This window comes from Ahaetulla prasina, chromosome 3 (assembly GCF_028640845.1).
Source record: "Ahaetulla prasina isolate Xishuangbanna chromosome 3, ASM2864084v1, whole genome shotgun sequence".
In the NCBI taxonomy this organism is placed as follows: Eukaryota; Metazoa; Chordata; class Lepidosauria; order Squamata; family Colubridae; genus Ahaetulla; species Ahaetulla prasina.
Genome location: NC_080541.1, coordinates 119,260,244 through 119,282,258, shown reverse-complemented (window position 1 = coordinate 119,282,258; position 22,015 = coordinate 119,260,244). Strand labels below are relative to the sequence as shown.

Below are 22,015 nucleotides of genomic sequence, written 5' to 3'. Positions count from 1 at the left end.
ATTAATAACCTATTAATAACCTATTATATACATTACATGTAGTCCTTGACTTACAACTATTTGTTTAGTGATTGTTCGAAGTTGGCAATGAAATGGCAATGAAAAGAGTGACTTGTGACTATTTTTCTCACTTAATGACCATTGCAGCATCCCCATAATCATATGATCAAAATTCGGACACTTGGCAACTGGCATGTATTTCTGATGGTTGCAGTGTGCCAGGGTAACATAATTCCCTTTTGCGACTTTCTGATAAGCAAAGTCATTGGGAAAGCCAGATTCACTTAACCATGTTATTAATTTAACAACTGCAATGATTCACTTAACAATTGTAGCAAGAAAGGTCATAAAATGTGGTAAAACCCACTTAACAAATGTTTCTCTTAGCAATGGAAATTTTGGACTCAATTGTGGTCATAAATAGAGGATTACCTGTAATGCCCAGATACTTACATATAACGGAATACATGCATGCATGCACATATACTTGGGTAATCTCAGGTCTCTTCCTCCAGCCCCCTTTGATGCAGCTTCAAATTCAGAGAATGCAACTTCTAAGCCATCTGTTTATCTAAAGAATTTATTGTCACACTCCTGGCTTACTGAACTTTCTGGTTTTTCTTTGAAGAAGTTTCGCTTCTCGTCCAAGAAGCTTCTTCAGCTCTGAGTGAATGGTGGGGAATGGAAGAATTCATATTGTGTGCAGACATCTGGTCATTTATATTCTTTTAGAGAGTCGTTAAAGCCACCTGGAGGCTTATCTGTGTCATTAGGTTCACCTGTGTGGTGCAAATGGGTGTGGAGCCTTCTTGGAACTGTTGAAAGGACTGTGTTGTAGACTGGAGATAAATGATGTCATATCCTTCCCCCTCTGTTGAGACAGGGCTGTTCAATTTTGACATAGATGGCCCCTTTGACCCCTCTTTCAAATCAGCAATCCTCAGTCCAAAATGTGGACTTTGCTGTCTTCAAAAAAGTGGCCTTTGTCTTTTAAATGCAGATAGACTCCTGAATCTTGTCCTGATGGGTTTGTTCCCCTATATTTATGAAGTGGTTGTTTTGTTTCCACAATGTACAGATCTGCAAATGGCTCACTGCATTGTATTGCATATACCACAATGCTCAGTTTGTGTCTGGATGTTTTATCCTTGGGGTGGACAAGCTTCTGCCTTAGTGTATTCTTGGGTTTGAAGTGTGCACATTTGTTGTATTGTGTTGGCTGAAGATCCTCCTGAACTTTTCCAATATTCAAACTATGGCAAACTATGCCTTGTAGAGTGAAGGCCATTTACCAACAATGTAATAGGAATATTATATTCTAGTCATAAGGAAGAAAGATAATTTTAAGACAAAGAAGCTTTTTCTTCATAACTTCTTTCTTGGTCTTCTGCTGAAAAATACATTGCATAGCCTAATATCACATCAGTGTAGAAAATAATAACTGTCCATGCATCAAAAGAGTCAAAATCCATGAATCTACTTCCAAAAGTCTTCTAAACTGGAACTATTCAAAGACAGTTATATAGTTAGTGGAAGTGACAAATCTATCACTGACAATGTAGTTTTTCATTGTAGTACATGAAACTAATGCAACTTAGTAGTTCCAAAATAAAATGACCTAAGTCTCTAACTAGAAATACCATATTCATGCCCTATTTTTTCTTGTTTCATAGATGGATTAATAACACATGATGGAGCAATAAGTCCTGATTTCTTCAGTGATTACCATCTTCAGAATGGAGATCTTGTGAACCAGCATCCTTTCTCTGGCAGGTAAATTACTTCTAGAAAAAGATAAGTATATATTAGTGAAATCAGAAGTTGTCATTTGTACATTTCCAAACAAATCTTTTACAATGTGAAGCTGTTCTTGAGTTTTTCAGGGCCTGTAATATTTGGCAGAAGATCTGCTATGGTAATGTAACATAAAATATGATGCCCTAGAGAAAGTTAGTAACAGGGTACCAAAGACATTCTGACTGAACCCCCCCCCCCAAACAAACAAACAAACAAACAAACAAACCAATATTTGAAATAGCTTTGGTAGCTAGATTCACATATACCAATGATGGCTAACCTTTTTCTCATTGTGTGCCGAAAGTGTGAGGCACTCAAAATGTAATGCACCCCCTATGCTTGCATGCATGACCCTCCTGCACTCCCCCCGCGCATGCGCGTGCAACCCCCCCCCCATTTTTCTCCTAGCAGGCCTCCCTGCAGCCTCCTGGGCCCAAAAATGGGCTGTGAGGGGAAGGCACGCTGCACCGCCCCCCCCCATGCTCCATCCCCGCTCGTGTGTGCAACCCCCACACATGCGCGTGACACCCGCTGTGCATGCGGGTATGTCTCCCACATGCGCTCCAACCCCGCACATCCCAAAAATCATGGCTGGCGGGAGGTATGCATGCACATGCATGGTGGAGCTGAGCTGGGTGACGGCTCACGTGCCCACAGAGAGGACTCTGCATGCCAGCTGTGGCACGCGTGCCATAGGTTCGCCATCATGGACATATACCATATCATAGGCTTTTTTCGTAATCACCACTAGTCCCTATTGATGCATTGAATATTTTGCTTGTCTTTAATAAAGTCATTTTATCAAACAAACATAAAAACAAAGCTGATCGTAAAGTTCAATACAACAGATGAAATTATGAAGCATCTTTTATTTATAAACATGTATGTGAAATCAGAAAGGCCTAGGGATCTTTTAAAAAATGAAGATATTGTGACTCCCTAAAATAATAAACCAATTTCTGTCACCTCTACCTTTATCCAAACAAAACTCTTGATCTCATTGGGACTTAGAGTTGAGCAAAAAATTAATTGTTCTACTTATTTTTAATTATGCATTTTAATATATGTATCCCAGGAGCTCTCAATCTCTCTTTAACAAGCTTCTACCCATCACTTCAGGTGCTTTGGAGAAAGTCGATCCTCTCTGTGACAACCCCTCAAATACTGGAAAACAGTTATCATATCACTCATAATCCTTCATTGGGCTAGACATATCTAATTCCCTTAGCCATTCCTCATACTGTTTAGCCTCCAGACCCCTTAACATGTTTGTTGCTCTTCTCTGCACTCTTTCTAGGATCTCAGAATCTTTTTTATTTTAATCATGGTGACCAGAATTGGAAACAGTATTCCAAGTGTGTCCACTTCTTGTCTGGCCATGTCTGATCAATTTTTATTCCATTTCATTCTGCCTAAGGAAGTCACTTGACTATCCAGAAGCCCATGGCAATTTTGCTAAGATTAAGATTCCTTCCTTCCAAGACTATTTGGGAGCTGCTGCTGCCATCACTGCAGTTCTTAGAAAACTTTCTGCCACATCCAAATATGTGATTTTGGATGATTTTCTTCAATAAACAAATGAACAAGTATAATGTTTTTGATTCATTTGTTTAATTGGTTCTCTTTAGTTTTTGTATGTTTGTGGAAAACAGGTCATTTTTTAGGTCATATTTATGGGCAAAAATGTTGAAAATTCAAAAAAGTTCATAAATCTAAAAACCATTATATTTGTTAACAACATTTACACTGTTAATAACTTGAAACATTTTAATCATAGTTTAATCATAGAATCATAGCTCATGATTGTGTGGGTTAAATGGTGAGTTGCTCTATAAATATTAAGTACAATCTTCTAACATTTGATTGATAATTTTCAGTTGTACACTAGGATAAAATTATAGAATCTTTGATTGGATTAAGACATTATTCAGTAATAATTGTTTCTCTCAGTGGACATGACTTTTCATTTTATTAATTTATATTAATAGAAACTATAGCAATATTTATAATCTAGATACAGTAATTTTATTTGCCAAATTTGTAAGGCTGTTCAGTTCCATAAAAACTGAGGAATTAAAATTTTAATTTTCTGCGTGTCCCAGGAGAAAACTGTCAAAAACGGTTAGCTTTTGAAACTTAGCAGTAGCTCCTATGGTCTTACTTCTCACTGAACTTCCTCCAGATGTGCTGGTAAGAATGAACCAGTTCTTGTCATCTGGGCTGATTTAAACAAAAATTGAACACATTATAGACGTGTTATTAAAGAAATGTATGCTTATATACAAATCTGAAAAAATAAAAATTATAATAAATGGGAATGGAATGTGCAAATGAAACTCTGTTTGTTTTAAGGAGTTTAACTATGACCTTCTCAGTTTCAATCTAAAGGCAAAAATTCTGATTTTATTTTTATCCTCCCCCTCTTCCCAAAACTGCTTACAGAAGTATGTGAGACAGAAACAAGGAAATACGATGTTCTGAAGTTGACTGGTCGAAACCACTTGAATTAATGTGACAGCTCATAAAATAGAACAGTTTTTAGGTGGACTCTGTTTTAGTTTGCCAAAGTGATTTTTCTTGCAGGAAGTAGCCTGAAGGTTTATTTTAATTTCCAGACTGTGGCTTTGATCTCTCTGTTCAGTCACTTCTCAGGTTACATGGCCATTTTTTTTCACTGCAGTAAATCAGCAACAGTTAAATGGAATAAAATTTCTTCCTTAGTGATCACTTGTTGTTAAATGCCAAGTTATGGCCAGAAGAATCTTTGTAGAGTTCCACTATATAGTACAAGAGGGAAATTTGATTTAATCATCTTGTCTTTTTAAAATTTTATTATGTTTTTCTTTTTAAGGAAACTCTATATCTGAAAATTCATTAGCATTTGTAAAGCTAGACTCTTAACAAAAGAGCTTTTCATTGATAATGAGCATATTAGAGCTAGAGATATAAGTTAGCATGTTTGAATAATTCCAAATTAAGGAGCAGGAGTAACCTTATAACTTATTTCTTGAAGGTTATATACCTCTTGCTCCATTTTTTAAAAATTAGAATATGATTGTTCAATTGGTGCAACATGGCTTTGACGGTAGCCCAGAATTTTTTTTTTACAATTGTTCAAATTTTATGTTTCAATAAATTCCAAAGTAAATAAATGCTGATACAAACTCTGGAGGGTTAGAAAGTTGAACAAAACATCTTTCTGCAAATTTCAATATTTGTATGTAATGGTTTACAGAAAAGTATGAATGTGGCTGGTGCAGAAATTTGGACACTTTTCCAGTTATTCAGTTTTTTTTAAACTGCATACTTGTTAATAAGGTTCTAAAATGTGATTGGCTTGTTAGGGATACAGTTAGCCTGGTGATGACAATTCCAAACTGAACAAATAATCTGAATTTCTTCAATTGTGATTGTTGTTCTGTCATCTTTCAACAGTTACAGGCTGATCTACCCACTTGGCTGAACATTTGCAAACAAAAAGACTTCATTCTTATAAAATGGAGGGCTATACAAAAATCTCTAAGCAGTTTCATCTAATAATTTCAAATGTGAGAAACATTGTTTAAGAAATAGAAATTACATGGAATTGTTGAAATCAAAGCAAGTTCTGGGAGACCAAGAAAAATCTATGCTAAAAATGCCTGAAAATTGCCCAAACAAAAGCTACAAAAGACAGCAGAAAAATAAATCTAACTAACTTTAGAGTAGTTGCCCACAGACTAACATCATATTGTTGGATTTGCATACTACTGAAAACCTTTTCTCTAAACCGATCAGAAATCTATGGATAGATTTCAAACAGTTTTCACTATTTTCTTATTTTAAATCAGTAAAGAACCATATATAAATAAATGTTCAGATTTGGAGCATGACTATAGAAAGAGTTGACTTAACTAATAGATCGTGAAAATTGGTCATAAGTTGTTTTTTCAGTGCCATTGTAACTTCAAATGGTCACTAAAGGAATGATTGTAAATTGAGGACTACTTTTATCCCAATCTGGTGTATTTGTAATACTGATGTATTTGCAGATTGCTGGAAGAATAAAAAATGGTTTTAAGAATATAGGAAGATCTTTGAGAAAGAATTTGAATACCTGGGCAAAGAATCAGCTCTTCAAGGCCCTTTGAACACCATTTGGCCTGTTCAAATCTAAGGAAAAAAACCCAGATTACCTATTAGGACATATAGGTACATTGTTATTGAAATATGACATATCAGTGGAACAAATCAAAAATTGCATGTTATATTGGATGCAAAATTTTAGAGAAGTAAACAAAGTTTGGCGAAAAGAATCAATAAAATTCACTCCCTGTTATAATTTTAGGAGGAATCTGTATAAAATGTTTACAGATGGTATATTATTTTATCAATAATTACTAAGATGGACAAGTTTTTTTTATTAAAATTATATGCCACCCAACTCCCAGTAGTTTACAAAATGTTTTTTAAAAAGCATTTAAAACAAGAAGATGACATAAAAAAGGAGCAAACTTGGCAAAGGTAAGTAACCCAGATGGGAACAAAGAAAAAGAAGAAAAGGGGCTTCAATCACGCTTACCAAATGTCTGGGCAAAGAGTCAGGTCTTCAAGCTTCTTTAAAACATCATTTGGGTTTGACCTGTTCAAATCTCAGGGGGATTCTTATTCTAGAAGTAACAATCATGTAAAAATAATTGTTTAAAGTACCATAATAAAGAAAGAACATTTAATCATGTAAATTGGTTTTATCTATCTATCTATCTATCTATCTATCTATCTATCTATCTATCTATCTATCTATCTATCTATCTATCTATCTATCTATCTCCGTGTAAGGTTGAGAGTATCTTAGCGACGTTTCGATGAGGTCTCACTCATCATCTTCAGGCTGGTGCTTTTGGCTTCGTGCTTCTGTGAGCAAAGCATGGTCGGAGCTGCCATCTTTCTATAAATACTGGTGGGGAGGTGGGGAGTGTTGCTGTGATTGGCTGTTGATTGGCTGTGGTTGGCTGTGTGGTTGCATCTTGATTGGTAGATGGAGTGGGTGTTTGCAGATTGGTCGAGGTGGGGAGTGTTGCTGTGAGCGAGTTGGTTGGCTGTGTGGTCAGAAAAGAAAAAAACGTCTTCCCTTTTCCAGCACCTTAAAACCACAGGATATGAAATTGATTTTGAAGGAAACAAATTAATCTCAAAAACTGAACACTATAACAAGAGAATAATTATGGAAGCCATCGAAATAGAGAAACACCCCCACAACATGAACAAATGGGATGATACCTCCCGCCTACTAGACATCTGGAAACTGGCCTTAGTCAACAAACGAATCCCAGCCACGAAAATTGACACCGGACCCAGGATAACACACAACACCACCACCGATCATCCTCACCAGATTCAAACCCAAACCCATCCCACAGACGAAACACAACCACCATCCAGAAGCCAGACCATGCTGGCACCACTGGCTGCTGTGCCCCCCTCCGATCCCCACACAAAGCAAGCTGACAGACATCAGGAACACATGACAGGATCTCGGACTTGGAGCCAGGCCAGGGCCTGGGACGCTGCATCACAGCCATCTGCTCAAGACATCACATCACAGAACTCCAGAGGCCACAACACCAAAGCTCAGGAAAAAAAGACTAGGATCACACCCACACAGGATGCTGCGAGGCAGACGACCAATCTGCAAACACCCACTCCATCTACCAATCAAGATGCAACCACACAGCCAACCACAGCCAATCAACAGCCAATCACAGCAACACTCCCCACCTCCCCACCAATATTTATAGAGAAACGGCAGCTCCGACCACGCTTTGCTCACAGAAGCACGAAGTCGAAAGCACCAGCCTGAAGATGATGAGCGAGACCTCATTGAAATGTCGCCAAGATACTCTCAACCTTACATGGGAAAAGACCCGAATATGCCAAGACCTACATACCTATACCCGTGAAAACCTATGAAAACACCCACACCCACACCCACCTAAAAACAGCTGGAAACAAAAACATCAAAATATTCAGAAAATCCTAAAATTTGAACTGAAACTAAATAATTTCTTACTAGAAAATTCAAGAAAACATAAATGAAAAATTAATAGCATATATCCATAATAGAAGTCTAACAAAACCTAAGTTAAAATGGCTCCCTTATACATTATACACCAGGGCAAATTAAGACATTCAGTTTTTAAGAAGAAATATAATAGATGAATATAATAAGAGATAAAAGGATTTAAGTGTATACTGGCAGTTAGTTTTAATGTGTAATGTATATACAATATAGGTTGTGGTCAACTGTTGGGGAATTAAATGAAGGGGTAAATTTGTTATCAGAAAGTTTTCTCATAATGTTTTTAATTGACATTTTTCATTTGTATTATTCTTACAATAAAAATATTTTTTTAAAAAACATTGCTAATTTTACATTTGTACCATGCAAAGGTTGTGTCATCTACTTTTCACTTCAGAATTCATTGAAATGTAAAATCTAACCAGGGTATATGCCATTACATTACAACTGACTATGCAAACATTGCCATATGTATAATGATTTAATCATGTTTTCTGCCATCACCACATATTTCTTTTACCTCAATAAAAGACAGTAAAAAGTCTTACTAGTGTCAGTCAACTAAACACAGACACACATTTTCAGAAAGTATTATGAATTTTTTTAGTCCTTGCATGTAAATAGAATACTAAGCTATAACAATCTGCTCTTTCATTTTTTTATACATAGTGTAAAAAGATCTTTAGAAATTATCTAGTTTGAAGAGACAACTTTATATAATTTCCAAGTCTCATTTCTTATTTTCACTATTGCATACTGGCTAGTTATATATCTCATCTTTCATTCAGGTTGTCAGTTTCTAAAAATTGCTCTGCATACTCATTCAGGTTTTGTAATTAATGCAACCGTATGTTTTTAGAAAAAAAATTGAAAACAGTTTTGCTTATAGATTTGAATCTTTACCAGCATGTATCTTGGGATGTGAATTATTCCTCGTAATCTACTGTAAATGCTTTAATACATGCATGATTTAACATTGCAGAATGACATATCTGAGCTACTGCATATGTAAGTGATTTGGAAATCACCAAAACATCACAAGCTCTGAACATTAAGACACTGCACTTAATTATTTACATGTTTCTTGAACTAAAAGGATTGATTTGATCAGGACTTAATTAAAACCATGATTCTCTCTCCTGCCTAATTAAAAATATGTTCGGGGTAGTTTTCTGGAAAGAATTAGTGGTAACTAAAGACAATAGCTTGCCATCTAGTGGTTCAAGAACAACTTCTAAATAAACAGTATTCTCCAGGTCTAGCAGAGAAATACAATAAGTTAGGCATGCAAGTTCTGCCATTAAGGAACATCAGGAGAACTTTATGATTGCCCTTTCATCAGATAAGATAATTGCAGATAATTGCTTCTAGTTTTTCATCTCTTGGAAGACAAAAGAGGAAAATAACAGAGTTAAGACAGGACCTTGGTGGTCTTCTGGTCCAATCCCCTACTGAAGCAGGAAACCCTCCAGTATTGGAGCACCCACAACTTCTGGGGGCAAGTCGTTCCATTGATTAATGTTCTGTCAGGAAATTTCTCCTTAGTTCTAGGTTGCTTCTCCTTGATTAGTTTCCATCCACTGCTTCTTGTCCTGCCTTCGGGTGCTTTGGAGAATAGGTTGACCTCTCTTCTTTGTGGCAGCCCCTTAGATATTGGAATAGTGCTATCATATCACCCCTAGTCCTTCTTTTAATCAAACTAGACATACCCAATTCCTGCAACTATTCTTCATATGTTTTAACCTCCAGTCCCCTAATCAATCTTCTCTGCCCTTTTTCTAGAGCCTCAACCACTTTCTTATATTATGGTGACCAAAACTGGATACAGTATTCCAAGTGTGGTCTTACCAAGGCATTATAAAATGGTATTAACACTTCACATGATCTTGATTCTATCCCTCTAATAATGCAGCCTAGGACTGTGTTGACTTTTTTGGCAGCTGCCACACACTGCTGGTTCATATTTAAGTGATTGTCCACTAGGACTCCTAAATCCTTCTCATAGTTATTACTATTGAGCCAGGTACCACCTATTCTATATTTGTGCATTTGGCTTTTCTTCCTTAATGTACTTTTTAACTTTTCTCATTGTTGATTTTCATTTTGTTAGATAGGACCCAGTGTTCAGGTCTGTCAAGATCCTTCTGTGTCTTGAGCATATTTTCTGAAGTGTTGGCTATTCCTGCCAGCATGGTATTGTCTGCAAATTTGATGAGTTCCCCTTCTATCTTCTCATCTAAATCATTGATGAAGATATTGAAGATTACTGGGCCTAAGACAGAATCTTGGGGTACCTCACTGTAAACTTCCCTTCGTGTAGATGCAGTTCCATTGAGGACTATGCTTTGAGTCCTTCGGGAGAAGGGCGGTATAAAATCTAATAAATGAATGAATGAAAATGAAAAATGAAATGAGTGTGGTTGGTCAGCCAGTTACAAATCCATCTGGTAGTGATGCTGTCCAACTCAGGGGTCTCCAAACCCCAAGTCGTGGCCCACTATTGGGTTCAGAACTGGGCTAAAATAAATGGTGGGTGAGCATGTGCAAGGGGAGCTGTGCCTGCTCACCTGCCATTCATGTGGAACTATCTCCTCTCCCCCTCCTGACAGTCTGCAAGCTGGAAAGGTTGGGGATCACTAGTCTAACCCACATTTTTACGTAGCAAGTTGTGATCTATTTTATCAAATGCCTTACTGAAGTCCAAGTATATTATATCAATAGCATTTTGCTCATCCACTAATTTTGTAACTTTGTCAAAAAACGCAGTAAGATTTGTCTGGCATGATTTGTTCTTGACAAACACATGTTGGCTTCTGGTTATGACTTTGTTTGCCTCAAGGTTTTTGAAGATTCATTGCTTGATTATCTTTTCCAGGATCTTCCCAAGTATTGATGTCAGGTTGATAGAGCTGTAGTTTCCTGGATCCATTTTCCCCCTTTTTTGAAAATAGGAATTACATCAGCCTTTTTTCAGTCTTCTAGTAGTTCATCAGTGCTCCAGGATCTTTGAAAAATGGTTCTGAGATCACATCTGCCAATTTCTTCAAAACCCTGGGGCATAATCCATTTGGTTCTGGTGACTTGAACTCGTCTAGAGCAGATATGTGTTCCCTTTCCATTTTCTTGCTTATTTTGACTTGCATTCCTATCTGCATTTTACATTTTTTTATAGGTTGAACTGTTTTTTTCTTTTTGGGTAAAAACAGATGCAAAAAAAATGAACTAAGCAGTTCATTTTTCTCCCTACCTTCTTGCTATTTTCTCCCATTAATGGACCAATTGTTTCCTTTTTTCTTGTTTTTATATATTGAAAGAAGTTTTTTGTTGTTATTTTTTTACTTTTGTCACAAGCCTAATTTCATTTTGAGCTTTAAGTTTCCTGACTTCATCTTTGCAGGTTCGGCTATTTGTAGATATTCTACCTTAGTTATATGCCCCTCTTTCCACTTTTTATATTATAAAAGTTGTATTACTGTGCAGTAATAGAGTTACAGACATTATAGCATATTATTGTGAGTTATTAATGTCACGTATTGCATAAAAACTTAGAAAAATGGCTTTGATAATAACCGTAAACCAGATTGAACATAGTGTATATGGTGTCCTCTGTACAATTGACATTAAATAATTTACTACTGTTTATTGTTTTTCCCAAACCTTTTTACATAGACAATGTATTGTATCTGTATGCTGACTGTGTCTTTTTTTTATAGTGTTGCAATGGATGGATTTGGCCAGCCCATAGGTATTCCAAGCCGCCCAACTACTGCTTATGGGTATCGACCAGATGAACCTTACTACTATAACAACTTTGGATCCCGATAAAGCAATCTACTATATTAAACTTCCTGTATTGTTGAATTGTGTCGTAATTAGGGCATTTTTTGCTATTATCAATGCATGATGCTACTGTTTACCTGACTGTGATACATGCTTGTTGTTGCCCCAGGAAAATGTTAGTAATTCAATTCCCTTCCTTCTCCAGCTATGCATTATTTCTGTTGGGGTTTTTTCCCCCCCAGATGTTGGAATCTATTAACTGGAAAGTTAATGTTATGTATATTGAGCAATTAATTTAATTACCTTAAAAATAGACTGAGTGATTGTTACACTGTATGCCTAGGGTCCATGAGTTAAACTAATATGACTTGTTTTTGAATAAAAATTTAATTGATGTATAAAAGATATAACTGGTTTATACTTTATAATACCACTGAAAAAACTGAGTAGTATTCTTAGTTTCTTTCCTTTCTGTGAGATTTTTCCCCAAGATGTGATAAGTTGTATTGATGTCATTTCATAGCACAGCTGTAATATACATTTTAAATTTAAAATCAATTGAAAATTCATAATGTATAATGCTGTTTGCAAATTGTAGGATGAATTATAATTTTGGTACTTAACCCTATATCAGAAATGTTCTGCACAGTAGCCAAAATAGGGATACAGTTAAGCTTAATTTTTTTTCCAGGAACAGTGACTAAATAATATAATATACAGTAATTTCAAAATATGTAGAATTCCTTTTTTCCACCAACTTTCCCAGCAATATTCCATTATAAATCTTTTTTTTTAAATGTATCTAATTTCCCTGGAGTCAAATAACAGCAAACACGTACAAAAACATTTCAGAGATGTTTAGATCACAGTTTCTCAAAATGGCCCCTTCCAAATGTGTTGCAATTGCAATTCCTACAATCCTAGCCAGTTTTGGCACACTGTCTGAAAATGTTCATGGCATTGAGGTGGGGGAAGAAGTGCCTCAGATGTTCAGTTTTACATGCATTCTCTCTAGAAGAGTAGTCATGTATTGTGAAAGGAAAACTCATGTACCTTTTGTGCAGGCCAAAGTCCCTCAATTTAACATCTCATAAACCTGAACAAGAAAAAAAATGGAATTTCTTTTACAGCACTCCTGCAATGAGCTTTGAAATGTTTTTATCTGCTTTTCTATTTATTTTCATCCGCATGATCACACAAAGACACACATTGTGCCATGCCTTGTCTTATCGCCTCTGTAAAACAGTCTGACTCCATAAATTTCATTGAAAATGACACTTCAATTTCATTGAAGATGACACTAAATTGGCAGGAATAGCCAATACCCCAGAAGACAAGCTCAGTATCCAAAATGGTCTTGACAGACTTGAACAATGGGCCCTTATCCAACAAAATGAAATTTAATGTGGAGAAAAACAAGGTTTTACACTTAGGCAGGAAAAACCAAAGGTACAAGTACTGATTAGGCAAAACCTGGCTCAAAAACAGTAACTCTGAAAGGGACTTTGGAATCCTAGTGGACGATTGCTTAATTATGAGCCAGCAATTTGTGGCAGCAGCAAAAAAGCTAATACAATCCTTGGCTGTATAAACAGGCACAGAATCAAAATCACTTGAAGTATTAGTACCGTTTTCCCCAAAATAAGACATTCCCTGATAATAAGCCCAATCGGGCTTTTGAGCGCATGGCAATAAGGCCAAGCGCTTATTTCAGGGTTCAAAAAAATATAAAACGGTCCTTTTTTGGGGAAACACAGTACTACCTTATAAAACTTTAATAAGACACATGGAATATTACATCCAGTTTTAGTCACCACATTACAAAAAAAACATTGAGCTTTTGGAAAAAGTGCAGAGAAGAGCAAATAAAATGATTAAAGGCCTGGAGACTAAAACATGAACCATTGCAGAATTTGGGTGTGGCTAGTCTGGAGAAGAGGACTAGGAGTGACATGATAGGGGTGTTCCAGTATTTGAGAGGCTGCCACAAAGGAGAGGGGGTCAATTTATTCTCCAAAGCACCAGAGGGTAGGAAAAAAAATGGATAAAAACTAATGAAGGAGAGAAGCAACCTGGAATTAAGGAGAAACCTGGAATTAAGAAGGACTCACTGGAGAAGAGCCTAATGCTGAGAAAGATTGAGGGCAAAAGAAGGACGACAGAGAATGAGGTGGATGGATGGAGTCATTGAAGCAGTAGGCGTGAGATTAAATGGACTACAGTGGATGGTAGAGGACAGGAGGGCCTAGAGGAATGTTCTCCATGGGTCAACATCGCAATGGGTTGGACACAACTTTGCAACTAACAATAACAAATCTAAATAAAAGAAGAATTAGGGATGACATGATAGCAGTATTCCAGCATTTGAGAGGCTGCCGCAGAGAAGAGAGGGTCGGCTTATTCTCCAAGCACCAAATGGCAGGACAAGAAACAATGGTTGGAAACTAATCAAAGAGAGAAGCAACCCGGAATTAAGGAGAAACTTCCTAATAGTGAGAACAATTAACTAGTGGAACAGTTTGCCTTCAGAAGTTATGGGTGCTTCATCACTGGAGTTTTTAAGAAGAGACTGAAAAGCCACTTGCCTGAAATGGTATAGAACATGGGTGTCAAACTTGATTGCATCACATGACATCATGATGTATTATGACTTTCTTGCCTTTGTGGAACTGGGGTGGGCGTGGCCTGGGCATGATTTATCAGGCCACTGTCGTGTCCCACTCCTCCGCTGACGGCCGGGTCAGGGAAATCTGAATCAGGCGTGCCTCTGCAGCTCTGCCAAAGTCCTAGCAAAATCCTCAGGGCAGGCAGGAGACCAGAAAGACTTCAGTAAGATATGTTTAGACTTTGCCTGACTCAGAGAATGCCAGAAAGCAGATCCTTTATATAGGCCATGGGGTGTGGCTCCATGACTCAGCACTTATCCAGGCCTGCCCCTCCCTTCCTTCTGTTGCCTCCGCCTATCAAGTCTTCTGACGCGAGGGTCACTCCAGTCTGCAGCTGTTGGCAATTGACCTCCCTCAGGCTCACATGCTGTGGAGGAGGGGGAGGGGTCTAGTTGCTCCGTTTTCCTGGGCATGGAGCCAGAGCTGGGGGCTGGAGATATTTCCTCCCCTTCAGTCTGTCTGGGCATGGAGCCAGGGCTGGGGCCGGGAGGCATATTAGAACATTCCTCCGTGTTCGGAAGCAGATAAGAAGGCCCCGGCTGTGGTGAGATTGGGCGAGACACAACAGCCACCAGTTTGACATCCCTGGTATAGGGTCTCCTGCTTGAGCAGGGAGCTGGACCAGAAGACCTCCAAGGTCTTCTTCCAGCTCTATTCTGAATTTGAATGTTATATTTCTTTTTTGAATTTTACCTTTTTTAAAAATAAGATTCCCAGTGAAATATAGGAGTGCTATGGGAAACGTCACTGTGCAGGCAGTGACTTGTCTTTACCAGGCAATTTGATTTGTTGTTGGGGAAGAAGGATGTCAATTGTCCGACTAGTGAATCCAAAAAAAGTAGGCACTCTCAGGAATTTTGTAATCCCAAAAGCATAACTTTATTGAATACACATTTTGGCACTGAAGAATCAAAACCAGCTCGTTTTTCCTGCACAATGATTTAAGATTAAACAATGGCTTCACCCTTTCCCCACCCATGGATATCACACCGTCCAATTATGAATCGTCCTTTTGTTTTGAGAACAGTTCCCTTTGTCGAACACTTCCATCAGTGACCTTGGTGGGTTTTTGGCTCTCACAATCGCTCCCTGGAGCTTCTACATTCTTTCTTACCCTTTCCTCTCCCCAGTTCTTTGGTAGGTTGAATAGCGATAAGGCTCGAACATTTCAAAAGCATCAAAATATTTTTCTAAATATTTTCTGTTTGTTACTGGGGTCACAGTTGAGACAGACTCAGCCAAATTTATTTTCCTGATTTATAGGATACATAGTTAAATTTCACTGGGGGAAAGAAGTTGCTGACAGAAATTTCATAAATACACTGTCCCTTTTTGTCTTCAAAATCTGCAGCAATTTTTTAAAAAAAGTATCTTTATTTAATAGTTATTTTTAATGTCTGTTAATGTCTTGATAGTCCTTTATTTTTCAACCTGATAAGAACATTGGTGGTAGCACCAGGGGTGAAATGCTCCCGGTTCGGACCGGCTCGTCCGATCCAGTAGCGATGGCGGCTGGTGGTTTGGAGAACCAGTAGCAAAAATTCCTGTCTCTGCTCCCTGCCTCTGCTGAGCCACACCATCATCAGAGGTTTGTTTTTTTTACTTTTAAAAGCATCTTTTCTTCAGCCAAAAACATGCCTTTAAAAGTAAAAAAAAAGCCTTTGATGATCTCGCGGCTTATGGATATATCATTTACCCATCTTAAAAAATAAAAACAGAGGACATATGGATATATCATTGGTTCAGGTTTTCTTAGGCTTCACAGCCGGGAGAACTTGACTTGACCTTTTTCGGTGCTACATGACAGACATGATTTATAGTACCCATAGCATTGCTCCTTAAGTTTCTAGTTTTGCTTTCCCTGAATTAGGTCTATATTCCGCTGAACTTTCCCTAAGTTAGTTTTGCTTTCCCTGAGTTAGGTTTCTATTCAGGTAAAATGTATGATTTCCTGAAAACCACGTGGTATTTTGCTAATACGTATACTCTAAACCAGTGGTTCCCAACCTTTTCTTGTTTGAGGCACAACCTTTTCTTGTTTGAGGCACCCTTGGAAAGCCTTTCAAAAGTTCCCGGCACCCTTATAAGGAAATAGATATTTAAAATCTCTGTAGCTCAAAAGTTCCCGGCACCCTCAAAAGATCTCACGGCACCCCTTAGTGCCGCGGCACACTGGTTGGGAACCACTGCTCTAAACGCTCGCTGATTGGTATTGGTAACTTTCTATATGCTAATTCCCTCCTTGCTGTAGTTACCCCTCCCTGCTAAAACTGCATAATAAAAGAGACTGTTGCGATCTAAAGGGGACCCTTTTTTAACAACCCCTTTCTTCGTGCTCTCTCATCTTAAGAAACTTCTGGTGTGGTGTCTTTTATTCGGCTTCTTTTGTCCTTGCGAGGACCTCCTAAATTGTCTCAGCGAGGGCTGAGACTCGTTCCTGCGGGAACCCAGGACAACATCAACAGGGAACCTAGGACAACAAATACGTGTTGCAGACCAGCAGCAACAGCGGCTCAGCTGAGATCGTCAGAGCCTTTCAACTCTTTTTTTAAACAACCTCTTCGGCTGAAGAGATTGTAAAAAAAAGGCTTTAAAAGCTCCTCAGGCAATCCCAGCTGAGTTAATTAAAACCATTATTTTAAGAGGTTCTGGGCTGCTATGAGGAAACTTCAGCTGAGATTGTCAGAGCAGCTTTTAAAATCTTTTTTTCCTCTGGTGATCCCAGATGAGTTTCCTGATCATCACAGGCTTTTAAAATCACTTTTTAACAGCCCCCACTTACAAGAGCCTCCACCCATGCCCACCCAATGCCACCTCCTCACTTACCTATAATTACTGCTCCTTTCGGGCTGGCAAAGCCACACTTTACTTCAACTACTGTAATCAGTTGCATCAGCTAGCAACTGACTCTGCCTGCCTAAAATCCATCTCGTGAGCAACTGAATCTGCCTGCTTTGCTGGCTGAGGAACTCTGGGAGTTGAAGTCCACAAACCTTAAAGTTACTAAGATTGGAGACCCCTGATCTAAAAAAAATAAATAAAAAAATAATAATAAAGTAAAATATTTGTGCAGCTTTCTGAGATTTGGTGTGCTTCTGTAGTGTTTCACTCTAACTACACAAACACACAAAATCTCACAAAGCTGTATGTGGCATTTTGTGTGTATGTGTCTGTTGTGTTGTGTGAGTGTAAAGTGTGAGGTTCCTGCTTGTTGCAGGGGCCATTTTGAATGAAGTGCAGCTGCTTTTGCATTGTGTGTGAGTCAGTTGTGTTGTGTTGTGTTGTATTGTATGTGTGTAAAGTATGAAAGTTGGTTTTTGAGCTTTTTGTGGCTGTGTGAGGTTCCTGCTTGTTGCAGGGGCCATTTTGGGTGAAGTGCAGCTGCTTTTATATTGTGTGTGAGTCAGTTGTGTAGTGTTGTGTGTGTGTAAAGTGTGAAAGTTGGCTTTTGGTACTTCTTATTGTTTTGTATACTTTGTTTATTATTTTTATTATTTATTATTATTGGCCACATCCACCCAGTCATCTGACCACCAAGCCACACCCACCAATTAAGCCACGCCCACAGAACCGGCAGAGAAAATTTTTAGATTTCAACATGTGCTACCCATGTGCACCCCTGGGTAGCACATGTTGTATTTCAGGTTTTGGACTTGATTTCAAGGATGTTATGCTTGCCTGAACTGTAGATAAATGCATTTTTACAGAGTAGACATTCTCAATGAAAACTTACTTTCAAAGCAACTATTACATAGGATCTGTCCTGCATCTCTTGACACAGTAACATTGGTTTGGGGAAAGTCTAGGTTTAAATTTTAAATGTTGGATTACTTTAATATTTAAATAGTTAAAACAAAAATGATGTTAATGTAATCCCAAAATTATAAATTGCATAGATACGTCATTTGTATATGACATAGCTGACGGTTTCCAGATAGTTCCCAAAGTAAAAATTTAAAATCATGAACTAAAAACAATGTTTTTTTAAAAAAAATCTTAACTTCATAAAAATCAACCTCCAACACATTGCAGGTGGGGTCTATTTTATTAAAGGAGGTAAATTAATATGGGTTGCTTTAAAATTCTTTTGAAGTAAAACCTTAGCCCCAAAATTGCACAAAGCCCAGGTGGTTTTTTTATGGCAGGAATAATTCCCCAGAGTTGCTCCAAACTAATTTCTAAGACTTAAAATGCCCATTATCCTGCCCACAAATTCAACAGGAACTGGCCCTGGAGAAAGGAGAACCACTGCAAACCAATGCACTTCACTTGCAACCCTCTTAAGTTACTAAAGAAGAGCAACCAAAACAGCTGAGTGGTGAAGTAGAGTTTGGATGGGTACACAACTCCCATCCCAACCCTGTCAAAGGCCTTCCACCAGTAGAACCAAAGGTGTCTCAATACATATCTGGTATCCTTCCCCAATTTTGTCCCCTTGTGGCAAAGATGGGGGAGAAAGCTTCCCTGAAATTACATCATTGTCTACAGCAGGAGTCTCCAACCTTGGTCCCTTTAAGACTTGTGGACTTCAACTCAGCCAGCTTTGCTCTGGGACTCTGGGAGTTGAAGTCCACAAGTCTTAAAGGTACCAAGGTTGGAGACCCCTGGTCTACAGCATACCTACCTCCCACATTCACTCCCCCTCCTTCACCTGCCACCCTTTGCAAACAAAGCAGAAGGGGGGGGGGAGGAAAGGAGGGGCTGTATTCCTGCTTTCCCTGCTTATTCTGTTGCCACGGTTGACAGGAGAAGCGGAGGAAAGGGCTCATTTGCTGCAACCCGTGAGGATCACAGAACTAACAGCAGCAGTCCCAAGGGCCAAGGGTTCAAAGGAGGCACTCCCATACCGCCAGGCAGAGCTACTTCTCTGGTTCGAAGACCTGCAATGTTAAGGCACCCCACAGAGTTCTTCCCGCTGACGCACTTTTCTACTTTTACATCGAAGAACAGCGCTCTAGTGCAGCCGCGTGAAAAGTGCCCTCGGGGACAACGCCATTTCATACCAGGAAGCTTCTTCCATCACAAGACGACGGTCCCCTATACACCATGCAAAAGCAAAATATTATTAGAAATTAACTGTGGCAAGAGTTGCAATATGGACATACCAGCGTTTTCCCTAGCTTCCTAATCGGTATTTTAAAAATTAATTCTTTATTAACCGATATTTTTACGTCCTTGCGTTAGAAAAGCTACCGCGCTCCTGCTCCGTCGACTGAGCGCTCCTTGCCAGTCTCTTCTGCCCTCATTCAATATGGCGCCACCGGCCACTGCGCGGAGCGAAGGACGATCTTGTGGGCGTCAGTGGATCCTCCGGTGTGATTCTATGGTCTGCGTAAGCCGGAAATTTACCTTCCCCTTCCCTCAGCGCTTGTTGTGGAAGTGGCTGTTGAGGAAGCGGGGCGGTGAGGGCAGCTCGGTTCTTTCCTTCCCCCTCGGCGGGGTGGCAGGTGAGAGGGCGCCAGCCAACCGGCGGTGACAGCCCGGGCAGTTCTGGGGCGGGGGAGGGGCGCTTGATTTCCCGGGATCGGGGTTAATTGCTCAGCTCGACGCTGCCGAGAAAGGATTACCTTTTGGGGCTCGGTGTCTTTTCAGGAGAGCTCTGGTCCCGGTCCTGGCGATTTGCTTACCATGCAGTAAGCAGACCGCCTGTCATCAGCGCTGAGGTGCAGTTCAGCAAAGGAAGAGAGCCGCCCAACGCCGGAGCATTATTAGTGCCTTGTTCTATCGTCATTGAATTTTATTCCAGAAAGGTGGAGAGTCTTGTGACATTTTAAATATTAACCGGCACATTTACAGATTGTAAATTGGATAAGTCAGGCAGTTTGTCTTTCTGCTCGTCTGTCTCTGAAATATAAGAGTCGGTCTGATGACCTGACATTGAGTTACAAACTTAATATTGCTATATTTCACAATCTTCTGGCCCTCTTCTGTGTGTTTGTGTTTGAAACGTTTTTTTTTTCTGCCTAGAACATCAGTTCCTTGCTTCTCATAGTGGGGCATGCCACATTATACAACTTTTTAGATAGGTGACCAGAACTTGTATATTTCTTTGTGAGTGAATGATCCAGTGAATAGCTGAGTGACATAGCTGAGCCAGGAAGCAGAATGAAATACCGAGAATTAACAGGAACACATAAATATTTTATTTTTTATTTATTTATTTTATTTTGTCACAACAATATATGTAATTATCATACAAAAAGATTATATAGTATATAAACATATATATATATGTTTATATTAATAAACATATATAAAGTAAATATTAGGAGGTATAAGCATATATATATATATATATATATATATATATATATATATATATATATATATATATATATATATATATATATATATATATATATATATATATATATATAGGAAGAAGAAAAAAACAATAGGACAGGAACGGTAGGCACGTTTGTGCGCTTATGCACCTTATGGTCTTCTTAGGAATGGGGTGAGGTCAATAGCATGCTGTAAGCCACCTAGAGACGCACAATGGAAATGAGGGGCATTAAAAAATAAATAATGATGAATCTGCTTTCGTATTTCTGGTAAACGTGTTGCTTCACTTTTTAAAAAAGGAGTCAATGGTGGTCAAACTAATGTTATACTATGAGTCTCCAAACTTTCAATTTTCTGTGAATTAAATGCATTGCATTTACTGTTTATCACTTCAATTTGTGCTTTGCGGTTTCCACCATTATCTCTAAATGGATACAGAAAGACAATTAAACAAATAGTCAACAAATCCAATTAAAATTGAGACCTGTTTATTGGTTAAGGTACCAGCCCAGAAAACCAGAGACCATGAGTTCACGTGCCACTTTATGAAAAAAAAAACCTGCTTGCTGGGTGGCCTTGGGCCAGTCACTCTCTCAGCCCAACTCACCTCACTGGGTGGTTGTTGTGGGGACACTATTATTTCTAAAAACAATAAGAGATATAAATTAAAATAAAATAAAAATCCATGGCCAAAGAGGAATTTAAGTTGCTCAATGCAAGGGAAACTTGTACTTAACTTTTTGATAACAAATTCCTATTGACTAATTTAAGTACAGAAAATGTTCTTTTGCAATTTCTGAAATACCATGAATGTGCCTTTTTCATTGTATAAGCTTAGGGAGGAAAGAAAAGCCAAACAATTTTATCAAAATGTAAATAACAAAAAATAAGCAACCACCAGAGGGCCTTAGTTCATATGGTCAGTCACTGATTTTGAAATTAACTTCAGTTACTATAACGGAACACTTGCATTCATTCTTATCTATCTATCTATCTATCTATCTATCTATCTATCTATCTATCTATCGGGGAAAAGTGAATAATTAAAAGTTTCTGTTTCTGCTAATTTTCTTCCTTCACTTTAATCAGTTAAGGCATCCCTAAGCAAATGATATATTTCAATCCCTAGATGAAAAGAAGCTGATAGTTTTTACATGGTACAAATTGAAATAGATCTTTTTGCAAATTTGAATGCATACCTACTATTTATGTGCAGTTGCTTACCAGTTCAAAATAAGAAAACAATTTATAAGACAGATGCAAAATCTTGGAAACTCAGTACTACTTTGTAAACTTCCTCTGGCTGAAATAACAGTTTTTGCACATTTCTTAAAGAGACTTAAAAGTGTTTGTATTTGCCTCTTTGCTTTCTTTGCAGAGCTCAAAAAATATTCTTTGGTCTTTTTGCATATAATGTACAGGTAGTCCT

At 38.2% G+C, this 22,015-nt stretch overlaps 2 protein-coding genes and 1 long non-coding RNA gene across 8 annotated transcripts in view; 2 read left to right on the top strand and 1 right to left on the bottom strand.

Moving 5' to 3' along the window:
* The window catches only part of KIFAP3 (kinesin associated protein 3), a 220,783-nt gene extending 208,724 nt beyond the window's left edge, over positions 1-12,059 (top strand). For all 4 annotated transcript variants that reach the window (XM_058177337.1, XM_058177338.1, XM_058177336.1 and 1 more), the window contains exons 19-20: positions 1,674-1,773; positions 11,569-12,059. In XM_058177337.1, the coding sequence (XP_058033320.1) occupies positions 1,674-1,773; positions 11,569-11,680 (212 nt within the window). In that variant the 3' untranslated portion in view covers positions 11,681-12,059. The remainder of the gene's footprint in view (positions 1-1,673; positions 1,774-11,568) is intronic.
* Positions 1,655-20,002, bottom strand: LOC131195448 (uncharacterized). The gene is made up of 5 exons (XR_009154450.1): positions 19,869-20,002; positions 19,226-19,338; positions 6,359-6,446; positions 5,894-5,949; positions 1,655-1,784 (listed from the first exon to the last, which is right to left on the bottom strand). It is a non-coding gene; the product is annotated as an uncharacterized LOC131195448 (long non-coding RNA).
* The window catches only part of SCYL3 (SCY1 like pseudokinase 3), a 29,241-nt gene continuing 26,818 nt past the window's right edge, over positions 19,593-22,015 (top strand). For 2 of the 3 annotated variants that reach the window (XM_058177342.1, XM_058177340.1), the window contains exon 1: positions 19,593-19,748. The gene's annotated coding sequence lies outside the window, so the exon portion shown is untranslated. Of the gene's footprint in view, positions 19,749-19,911; positions 20,052-22,015 lie in introns of those variants that run through there. The other variant, XM_058177341.1, reaches the window with a different exon arrangement.